The sequence below is a fragment of the Anabrus simplex genome, chromosome 1 (genome assembly GCF_040414725.1).
Source record: "Anabrus simplex isolate iqAnaSimp1 chromosome 1, ASM4041472v1, whole genome shotgun sequence".
NCBI classification, from domain to species: domain Eukaryota; kingdom Metazoa; phylum Arthropoda; class Insecta; order Orthoptera; family Tettigoniidae; genus Anabrus; species Anabrus simplex.
The window spans coordinates 1646970350-1646982824 of record NC_090265.1 but is presented as its reverse complement, the minus strand read 5'-3'; the positions used below and the strand labels follow the sequence as shown (position 1 = coordinate 1646982824).

The following is a 12475-nucleotide window of genomic DNA, read 5'->3' as shown; positions in this document are numbered from 1 at the left end:
TAAGGCAACGGCTGCTTCCTTCCCTCGTCCTTGTCTATCCCTTCCAATCTTTCCATCCACACCAACGCCACTGTTCAGCATAGCAGGTGAGGCCGCCCGGGCGAGGTACTGGTCATTCTCCCCAGTTGTATCCCCGACTCAATGTCTCACGCTCCAGGACTCTGCCCTTGAGGCGGTAGAGGTGGAATCTCTCGCTGAGTCCGAGGGAGAAGCCAGCCCTGGAAGGTGAACGGATTAAGAAAGGAAGTCTACTACACGGAAATGTTAATAATGCAGCTAATTTTGTAGACAAGTCAGAAATTTCGCTTGTCAAAACTATTATACGTTATACGCTGGCCTAGGTCGATTTCAAAAACGAACAAATCCTGAACAAGTTTCAAATAATGTGACACCCGAGCATGAATCCTTTTAATTTGATTAAGCGTAGGTCCTTCGTTCCGGAAAAGGCTGGCTACTGAAGGTAATTCGTAATGGAGACGAGGAACTGGACAGAGACTGACCACTTGACTTCCTGTCAACAGTTGCGATGACCACCGGATAATCCAAAAGAACTGTGAGTATTTTGACACCTGAAGTCACGGTTCCAGCTGTAATTGAACCGCGTTCGCTGAGTTCATACAGGATCTCTCGAGCAGTCATATTAAATAGCGAAAAACTTAAGGGAACATGAACAAGTTGATGGGTCAAGGGAAGCTCGCTATATGAACATAGCGATAATTAATATATTCTCGGTCCTGCATGTCAAAGGTCATTACCCAAGCTACTACTCAAACCATGACCGTTTACGCAACATTTCACTCTGAAATAATAATTCGAATAAAATATTTGAAGGAATTAACCTGACGCAGGCACGGCATAAGCCCAAAAGCCTATACAATATCATGTCTACAAGTACGGGCCGTGAAAGCATTAATGGTAACGGATATTTGTTTGATAATTTGCCTTACGCCGCACCGACACAGAAAGGTCCTTTGGCGACGATAAGATAGGAAGGGGCTAGAAGCGAAGAGGAAGTGACCGTTTCCTTAAATAAGATAGAGCCCCAACATTTGCCTGGTTTTGAAATGGGTATGGAAGTTGATATTTACATGACCCAAGCTGTGCGTCCGAGTAAATGAAGGTAGCAATACTGTTAGCCATCCTGGAGAATGCATAAAAGGTTGTCGAGACGAACAAGTGATATGTGGTGTTAGTTTTAGAATGCTATAATCAAAGCCAACATTCATACTTTCCTTACGAAGTGAGTGAGCTATCGAACGTGGAAGAACCAAGCGAGTGATAGCCAAGTGGTATAGTCAACGAATTTTCACCAAAGAACGGCCATGGTTTGAAACCCAGCCAGTGTATATTCGATTGTTGAAATGAAAATCAAGTCCTTATGGTTAACAATAATTGGAGGTCTCGTAAGACAAGACGTAAGTCTTCACCTGCCTTAATAATATCACCAGGAACCTATATTTCGGGATCGCCCTACATGTATCCTGACACAATAAGGGTTATTCATTTGATACAGAACCCTCAGACCTCTGTAAACGGAGAATAACTCTCAGGTGTTACATGCTTCAACAGCACAAACTTAATGAGCACGGCATTTTACACCCAAAAACGTAACATTTCGCCCCAGAGTACTAAAGGGAAGCTCAGCTGGAATGCTACGTTTTACTAGGTAATTTGCTAATTTTTGTTCTTTTTATTACTTGCTTTTCGTACTTAACAACTGGGAATGTTGGAAATAATTGGTCATTTGTCCTGTCCCATATAATGTCTAAGCATTTTACTCATTTTCATTGGATGTTCTTTTGTTATAAATTCGACTGAATTTGAGAATGTGAAAATTGAGATTTCCTCCGGCATTACGGTGCCTTTCATAATTAGTACAGGCTAATGGACGTCAAACGTTTGTCAAGGCTACCGATTGCTCGGAATTCATTCACCACCACGTGGATGACTTTTACAACAGTCCATTGCTTTAGGCTTAGGGAAGCATCTATCCTTATTCCGAATTCCTTTAACTGCAAACGCTTATATGAAAGGAAAAGAAAGAATATATACCTTCCTAGACAAGATGCTCAGGCACTGGACGTAGGTCTCAGTTTTGGTAGGATGTAACGTGAATTATTTATCCATAAACATACGAAGTAACGACGTTATGTTCTGACCGTCTTTTTTGGAAGAAAGTGTTCCATGCGTAACGGTAATAAGTAGAAGAAGAAGAAGAAGAAGCGTGAAGTACAGGTATTTTGAATGAACGATCGAACTTCACTCGTCTTAGTTTTTCTAAGAATAGAGTTCCCAGTAGCTTGATAACATACGTAATGACCCGCGCCTGCTATCTCGCTGACCTTCACAGAACAACGGAATGAGCATCGCGATCGCGGGGAATAATCTCAATGCTTTTTTCTGTAATAAATACTGAATGAAGTACAACAGAAGACATATCACGATAAATACATTCTTCATTCAGGTACGATTTTCGAAATTTCTCTTTAGGCAAATTATTAAGGACATAAACATTTTTCAATTTTGTAATTTCCTAACAAGGATTTAACATGTCTGTTATTTTCCGTGTTATTGACTGTACTTTTCAAATTCGTTCTTTGGTAGAATATATGGTGTTAGTGTATATAAGTTTATTCCTTATTATGTACTTCCGATATCATTCAGACATTAGTAGAATGTTACTATCACATACAATATAGGCCTACTACGAGATTACTTTGGCCAAAAGATAATAATTCTAGGGTAAATTGGAAAAGCAATTTATTCTCTTTCTTTTACACTTTAGTTAGTTATTTCCCAACTTCCCCATAAATGCATTATTTTCCTTGGCACTCCTCCAGCTTGCTTTGTGGTGTAAACTTAACATAATGTTGGGCACAATGTACCATAACCATTTTTACCATAACTATTGTGAACACATGTGGGAGAAAAACAAAGGAATTTTTATAATTCCCTACAGATCTTCCTGCAACCATGTACTTTTCGCTAACCTCCCAAGGTTTCAGTAACGCCATCTTCTCAATTTTGTATACGGTTTGGCTAACCAGATGACCTCTTTACATTAAACTTCATGTCTGGGGTATCCATCCGCTGTTGTTCGCTCTCTATTTCAGGAAAGCGCACGGCCTTCCTGTACATCTGCCGTCTGGTATACTACCTTTCGTGTCTTCTTCAACACTCTCAGTGCCGGTGGTTCGCACAGGACTATAGATTTTTCTGAATTCTCTTCTCTGAAATAATAGTAGTTTAAGACGATCGTGTCTGTGAACAGTCCATATGTGAAGACAACTGAAAAGAGTTTTCCAGGAAAATTTCATACGGTAATGTTTAGAGGTTCCAGCCATATTGCGCAATATGCATAATGGTCTAGTGCACTTGTGACAATCAATCAATCAATACTGATCTGCATTTAGGGCAGTCGCCCAGGTGGCAGATTCCCTATCTGTTGCTTTCCTAGCCTTTTCCTAAATGATTTCAAAGAAATTGGAAATTTATTGAACATCTCCCTTGGTAAGTTATTCCAATCCCTAACTCCCCTTCCTATAAATGAATATTTGCCCCAGTTTGTCCTCTTGAATTCCAACTTTATCTTCATATCGTGATCTTTCCTACTTTTATAAACGCCATTCAAACCTATTCGTCTACTAATGTCATTCCACGCCATGTCTCCGCTGACAGCTCGGAACATACCACTTAGTCTAGCAGCTCTTCTTCTTTCTCTCAATTCTTCCCAACCCAAACATTGCAACATTTTTGTAACGCTACTCTTTTGTCGGAAAAATCGAACCTGGATTGCTGAAGTCTTTCGAATTCAACCTCTTTCCTGTTAATGAGTAATTCGGTATTTAAAATACTCTATTTTTATTTGAAATGCCCAAATTTAAAGTTCTTCCAGATTTATCAAGCTCCTAACAGGATGTTTTTAAACATTCTTCCCTTGTTAAATCATAATTTCACTAATAGGCCCACCGGTATCTCTTACCTGAAATGAAATGTCGTATGGCTTTTAGTTCCGGGATATCCCAGGACGGGTTCGGCTCGCTAGGTGCAGGTCTTTCTATCTGACCCCCGTAGGCGACCTGCGCGTCGTGATGAGGATGAAATGATGATGAAGACAACACATACACCCAGCCCCCGTGCCATTGGAATTAATCAATTATGGTTAAAATCCCCGACCCGGCCGGGAATCGAACCCGAGACCGTTCAGCCTACGAGTCGGACATCTCTTACCTAAAAACGTATGGTGGCTGTATGTTGTATATTGAGTATTCAGCCCGAAGGCTGGTTTGAACCTCCACAGCTCCGCCAAAAGCTGTCATAAATAGCCTAGGCGTCACTGAGGAGGCTTACTAGGGAAATGAGGAGTGAAATAGTTTCTCGTTGCTTTCCTCACCGAGCCAGAAGTTATTATTACATATAAGTCTGCCGAGCTCACTGAAATTCATGCACTAACAGACTGTATGAGCGATATTTTCACACCATTCATAACAGGGACTGGCTGCATAAGGAATGGTATTACTAGCATCACTCATACCTCAGTCACTTTCATATTGGCAAAGCCAAGGATGAGAATGAGACACATCAATGAAAGTAACAAATTCATCCTACCTCATACCGGAAGACATAGTGGACTGTAAACATTAGGTCTGGCCAGCAAAAGCATGTATGATGGCTATGTAGTATTATATTTCATTTCTACAAAATATTAATTTATTATATGTGACAAAATTAAATGATGAACGATAATTGCTTTCATACACCTACCTGAGTAAATTTAAGAAGAGCAACGAGCCTATGTGTTCGGGAAAATGAGAAGTAGAGAAGGGAAACCGTAGAGAAACGCGTTCACAAAACAGGTTTCCTCATAAACATTCTTCACCGGCCTTCATCAAAATTACCAATAATTGACCCCATTGTATACACAATATTAACAGTACCGGTACATTCAGGATTTCAAAAACATCATTTGTCAGGAGACGGCATATACAGGGTCTCCCTTATAAACCCAGACCGAGCGCACGGTGTTTGTACTCTGCGCTACAGCAGGTGCCTCAGCCCATCTTATATCGCGCGCGGCCGCCCTGCTTTAAGCGTGTATACAAACTTACATGAAATCTTACCTTAGAAAAAGATTCCGTAATTGTCATCCATCACAATGACGGACTTCATAAATACCATTAGGATTTTCTGCACACCAATAGCGAGAGTTGTAACTGTTCACTTGTCCATTAAGAGGATACCAAGCCCCATTCGAAAAGAACACAAGCTTTGGGTCGAATAAACGATAATTCAATGATGCAAATTAAACAATACCTCACTCTTGTGGCAGGATGAGCAGAGTTTAGACAATGGGCCTGTGTAAACCTGTACAGTTTGATACGTAACAGTATAGTAGCTCAGTGTGCAGAAGAAACAAGAACCCTTTGCTTTAATATCTTGGGAGTTATGTTAATAAATTTAAAGTTCTTCCAGATTTATCAAGCTCCTAACAGGATGTTTTTAAACATTCTTCCCTTGTTAAATCATAATTTCACTAATAGGCCCACCGGTATCTCTTACCTGAAATGAAATGTTTTAGTTCCGGGATATCACAGGATGGGTTCGGCTCGCCAGGTGCAGGTCTTTCTATCTAACTCCCGTAGGCGACCTGCGCGTCGTGATGAGGATGAAATGATGATGAAGACAACACATACACCCAGCCCCCGTGCCATTGTTAATAAACGTACCAAAATTTTGGGGGGAAAAGTAATTTGTAAAAAAAAATTGAAACACATTTCCTAAGTAAGCTATCATATTGAGTGTATATCAGTGTACATTATAAGTACTCAATAACCTTCAGTAAAAATTTCAAGCCTCTACCTAAAACACTTTATGAGAAAATGGGTCATCAGTATGGTAAATTTAACATTATAAGCATAGGGCTTTTAATCACCCTTTAAGATAACTTTTACGTACTTGCTGTGCTAATTTTGTGAGTGATTTTAAGATTAGCACCAATGTCATCTAGCTTTTCCTGTGTTAAAACTGTTCGTGTGCGCGCATGTTTTTTATTGATCACTAGGCCAGTAGCTTCAAATTTACTTACAATTACGTGAATATGTGCTCGTGAAGGTGGCACTTCACCAGGAAATTGCTGAACAAATGCATCGCGTACCCGTCGAACCGACTCATAATTAAGGGGAGATTAAAAGCCCTTTTGGTGAAAATATGACTTTTCGTTTTCTGCCTCAAGTTGTAGCAGGGTCTTTTGTGCTCATTTTGTGGTATAATTTGTTAAATTATGATGGTTCTAAGTATTTTTAAAATAATATTGAAATATGGCTTACATTGTTTCATGTTTATCTGTGAGGCACACCATACTGCGACACTGTTTTCTAAAGCTTGTCTCAGAAAGTATTTTATGTAGAAGGTGGAGACATGGTATATTCATTTCTTATAGGTTGGAAAGATTGCCAAAACAGGTGACATGGTGTATTCATTTAGGTTGGCAGGATTGCCAAAACAGTAATGGAGGACATTTTTTTATATTTGTCGTAATGAGTGTGTATCTTCTCAGTATTTTTACTTTCAATATTATTTGGTTGTGGTGTGAAATATTCATAAATTACTTAGATTCGTATATTCTACAACAATGACTGAACCAAAGGGAGGGTTCAAGAAACGGCATAATAAAGTCCTATAGGAACTTGGTGTTAGAATAGGTAAAAATACTGTCAGATGTTTTGAAGACCTGGATCGATTACGGATACAAAAGGCAGAAATTGCAGCTCAGAACATGACTAAAAGAGCTAGGAGAGAAAGAAGAAACAATAAACTTGGTGTGAAAGGTAAGGAATAGGATACAGACTATGGAGCAGGGTGCTTCTAGTAATTGTATGAACATTTATTACAATAATCCTTATTTCTGGAAAACATGTTTTTCTTGTACAAATGACCCATTATCTAAGAAGCTATAACAGATAGACACTTGAAATCTTCAGATATAGCTACGTAACATCTGATAGTACAATAGATCTACACTCATGTAAATTGCTTTAATATCTTGGGAGTTATGTTAATAAACGTACCAAAATTTTGGGGGGAAAAGTAATTTGTAAAAAAAACAAAAATTGAAACACATTTCCTAAGTAAGCTATCATATTGAGTGTATATCAGTGTACATTATAAGTACTCAATAACCTTCAGTAAAAATTTCAAGTCTCTACCTGAAACAGTTTATGAGAAAATGGGTCATCAGTATGGTAAATTTAACATTATAAGCATAGGGCTTTTAATAACCCTTTAAGATAACTTTTACATACGAAAATATGGTGTTGCAATGATAACTGTGTCTGCATGTTAATAGCTAAGATTCAGACTGGTTATTGATGCTAGGTCGAACACGTGCATGCTCCTTACAGGGTCAAGAATAATGCGCGCGCCTCCCGTACAACTGCTTATGTCTCCGAGAGTAGAACCGCCGCTGGATGGTCTGGGTTTATAACAGAGATCCTGTATACCCCAACAGAATTAATGCTGGCTGTACGTGATGACAGTACTTAAGATGGCAGCAATATTTGTTCAATCTGGCAAAGTTGAAGTGAGATCTTTTCTTACTCTCAGCCAGTTCTAAACTAAATTCTCCTCCACTGAAGAATATTGAAATAAATTTTAGTTATATACATTATGTACAGAATAATTATTATTCACCATTATGACTGACCGTTCACTGACCCGGTCAATGACTGGAAAACAGGTTGTAGGTTTTCATTCATTCACGATTGACCGTAAACGCACAATTATTGAACATTTCTCTTTACACAGTAAAGTTAGCATATCTTTATTTTTACAAATTTGCTGGTACGATTATGCTAACGTAAATACCAGGGTTTTTGTTTATCAAATGTAAATCTCATTTGCATTTTAAAGGCTCAAAATTTGTTGCCAGATTATTTTCCACTAAGCCATCATGCACCAACTTTTATATTCACTGACTATTCTTCCTCCACATGCTTCGTGGCAAACGTTGCTTTTCATATTCTCTTGCGGCATTTCATTTCAGAATCCATTATACAGCACTACATTGACTACAAGATAAAATGTTGTCCTCAGTGCCTTACGTAATTGTGATGGCATTGCTGACTGTTGAGGGCAGTACTGCTTCAACGTGTTCATCGAATGAAGAAATATTCCGATTTTCAATAAGCAGTAAGAAGAATTCATCGCTTTTTCGTATTTTGCAGGTATGTTTGTTCTAAACAATATTATATTACGAAAAGATATTATTCTATAACTGACCCTATGATTATGTATCACCAACATATACTGTGATGATGAAAAAATTTGGCGTAAATTCGTCATTATAATTAAACTCAACAGCATGTTTAAGTAGTTCTTGTACTCAAAATAAAACAATAATTTTCTTATGAGAAACAGTATTTTTCTCAAGGGTTTGGAATGAAAGTAGTATCCAAATATTAATTGCAACATGTGCGATGATAGAAGAATTTTAAATATATCATTTCCACTTCACTACTTGGTAAAGAGTTGGTCATTTTAGGGGCACTCTTATAGAACTTGTCGAACCCTTAAACCTGGGAGTAGTATCCAGTATTCGGGAGATAGTGTGCTCGAACCGCACTATCGGCAGCCCTGAAGATGGTTTTCCGTGGATTCCCATTTTTCACGCCAGGCAAATTAAGGCCACGGCCGATTCCTTCCCACTCCTATTACTTTTCTCTCCCATCGTCGCTATAAGACCTATCTGTGTCGGTGCGACGAAAAGCAACTTGTAAAAAGAAATCCGGATGTGGTGGCGCGATGTCTTTTGTGACCTGGCGCAAATTTATTTTGTTCAATTACGCTTATTTTCAATCTTAGAGACGTTGGCTGCCATGTATCTCTCCCCACATTTCTTGCCTTTTGTACGATGTCAGTGGCAATGTAGTGAAAGGTGTTCATTCTTAGAAAGAGGGATTATAGTCACGCGGTGCAATAAAGTATCTCCTTGAACTACGCACAACCAGTCCCGTTCGTCGGAAGTACACCAGCAGCAGTGTTGAATGTGCCCAGTGAGTCACTTGTGTAGTGATGTTTTTAGGCATTCATTGGGTGAAACCGTTTTCTTTGAAATGAGTTATGATTAGTAAGGGTCAAGAGTGTTATCTCTTTTACAGTCCGTGGAAGTGAAAGAAGTTTTAGTGAGAGTGAGGATGAATTGGAAGTAGTAGACTTTATCAGTGATATAGGACAGAGGGCTAGTGAAGAAGTAGTATACATTACTGATGATGAATTACGTTTTTATCAACAGGGAAGGATGGTGTTACAAATTGGACATAAACTCCAAAACACTCACGTACTCGAATCCACAACATTGTCACTCATTTAGCGGAAATGAAAGCCGTAGCAAGAAGTGCATCATCCCCTGAAGAAGCTTGGAGAATTTTATTCACGAATGATAATATGTTGCAACTCATTGTAAACTGCACAAACGTGAAAAATGTAAGCTTCAGTGGAAATTATACTCACAAACGAATTACTTATGATGATGATGATGCTATTTGCTTTACGTCGCACCGACACAGATAGGTCTTATGGCGACGATGGGACAGGGAAGGGCTAGGAGTGGGAAGGAAGCGGACGTGGCCTTAATTAAGGTACAGCCCCAGCATTTGCCTGGTGTGAAAATGGTAAACCACGGAAAACCATCTTCAGGGCTGCCGACAGTGGGGTTCGTACCTACTATCTCCCGAATACTGGATACTGGCCGCACTTAAGCGACTGCAGCTATCGAGCTTGGTGAATTACTTATCAAGATATAAATTGTCATGAAGACAATAATTATTTCCAGTAGCGTACTTATTTTGAAGGGTTCCCTCCCCACCACCCGGCGATACACGAGTACCGCAGAAATAACGTTACGTAGTTAGCAGAATCTAAGCCTGCCTGCTGAATTCAGCAAGATAAGGTGTTTGATAAGATGAAATGAAATGTCGTATGGCTTTTAGTGCCGGCATATCCAAGGACGGGTTCGGCTCGCCAGGTGCAGGTCTTTCTATTTGACGCCATTAGGCAACCTGCGCGTCGTGATGAGGATGAAATGATGATGAAGACAACACATACACCCAGCCCCTGTGCCATTGAAATTAACCAATTGAGGTTAAAATCCCCGACTCGGCTGGGAATCGAACCCGGGACCCTCTGAACCGAAGGCCAATACGCTGACCGTTCAGCCAACGAGTCGGACTTTGATAAGATTATTCCTGTGCATGACAAGTTTTTACATTTGTAATATTCACATGATGTGAAGCTAATTAGTATTGGATATGTAACATATTTTTCGTAAAATAGCATTCTATTGAGTTGACAAACTTAATAATTAAATATTTGATAAAAAAAATAGTTATTTTGTTATTAGAGCAAGTTCAAGCGTAGTGGTCAGAAAGTGCCCCACGCCACCTCCCACGGTGCATCAACGAGCGACAACTGTCCTGGGAGGAGGGAACTTAATTCAAATATTAAGAAATTGTATGTATTTGTTGTTGAAATTTCTCTGAGTTTGCATTCTGAAGTTACTCTCTTCTCCGAAATTTCGCAGCAGTTGTAAGATTAAGTACTGAATAATGTTTTGAAAGTTATAAATTTGTATCTAATTAATATCCCGTTTCATTTTGCTTATTGTATAATCCTTTATGTCTCCTTAACTTCTTATTGAAGGTATAGTAAGTGCCAAATGGTAATATGTGCTATACGAAGTTACATTCTTCCTAACATAGTAATGACAAAAAAACTAGTATGCATATTTAAAATGAACAAACAATAAATTTATTAGCATGTTATTTATTTCGAATTTCATTCACAGTCTAGTTCCATGGCTGATAGGTATGGAAAATAACCTACGGTTCAGTCCCTAATTTTCATAGAGTTTTCGTCACAAAATTTACCTTGTTGTAAAACTGGGATTAATACACCTCAAATAATAAGACTTTTTTGTTGCCAGTGATGCTTTCACGGCCCGTACTTATAGACATGATATAGGCTTTTGGGTTTATGCCGGGTCAAGAAAATAAGGTGAAAATTCTTTACGTATCGCAGAGAACTACGCTCTGCGTCTTCAGAAGAAAATCTTGACTGATCACGAGAAAGCCTTTCTTTTTTATTCCCAATTTCTGTTCCTAAATAAACATTCAATGTGTTAGCAGTTGTACCATGCTATACGGATAGAGGAGAAAAGCGTACGGGCCGGTACCTGGGCACAGGGAGCACAACTTCGGGAAAGCACATCTTCTTTATTTGAATTTTGTTTTCCCCTTCTTGGGTTTTCCTTTTTCGTTACAAGAAATATAATTATGTACAATACTGAGAAGGAAGATTTACAAATATTTGAGAAGGAGCCTTGGGCTAGTATAATTTACATAAATCTGGAGGTTGGTGCAAAAGGATAAAATCCCTTATAACTTCAGTAAAATGTGTTACAATTAAGCTTCAAAAGCTTAGTATTCTTACATGATACGCGTCTATGACACATACACAACTCACTTAACACCAGCTAATTCTGGAAAAAATATCTAACATAATCTCCCTTAAGCTAAGTTAAAGGAACGCTATACTACAGCCGATTAAACCTCTTAAAGCACTAGTCAGGTGAAAAGCTTCAAACGGAACACGTAGTCCCAGATCGACAAATAAGTTAAGGAAAAGAATTAGACATCCAGAATGCACTGGGTCTTTACAGCAATGACTGAACCAACAACGGTGCTCGGCGACTCGAAACGTCTTTAGCATTAGACATTACAGATACATTTTCGTGAACAGTGCGACTATCCAACAGGAATTAGGCAAATAAAACTTACTGGGCCTAAGGCCGATTAAACAGTGGATAAACCATACTGCGAGTGACTGAAAAAAGTAATTACCTGAAGGGCGACATCCAATTTTGAAAACAGTCACCACAGACCAAAACAAAGTGATTTCTAAGGGTATATTCTCTAGGAACTTCACATAACAATTCTATTTTATCCTCCCTTTATCCCCTTAAGTATAAAGGCTTTCAATTCAACACCTTACCTCCATGCCTCCGGCATTGAAAAGTTCGAACCTCGAGCGGGGCCAGCCCGCTGTTACACAGACCACTGAAACCAGTTAGCACGACGATCAAAACAGCTCGGCGAGGCGAGAAGCACAATATATAAGGCCGGACCAGAAAGCCCCGATTGGTCAGCGAGGAAGGCGAAGCACGTTGCAATGGAGGCAGGTAACAAGAGCGTCATGAAGGTCAAACTTGGCTCACCACCACACAGAATAAGGAAATAGACACCATACACAAAAGCCTTGCATTCGGGATGAGGGGAGCAGAAACATATATTACAAATTTAGATTATACGACATATAAGGCATAATTAACAGGGGTTTACATCACTAAGTTAATATTAGGACGTAGCAAATATGATTTAACACAATGCTATATACTGCATCTAACAGCAACACAAGCAAGGGG

General features: G+C 39.1%; 1 protein-coding gene across 1 annotated transcript in view; it reads left to right on the top strand.

Moving 5' to 3' along the window:
* Positions 1-2446: 2446 nt before the first annotated feature.
* The window catches only part of LOC136858655 (hemolymph lipopolysaccharide-binding protein), a 30045-nt gene continuing 20016 nt past the window's right edge, over positions 2447-12475 (top strand). The window contains exons 1-2 of the mRNA XM_068225651.1: positions 2447-2464; positions 8042-8222. Coding sequence (XP_068081752.1) covers positions 8079-8222 — 144 coding nt within the window. The 5' untranslated portion in view covers positions 2447-2464; positions 8042-8078. The remainder of the gene's footprint in view (positions 2465-8041; positions 8223-12475) is intronic.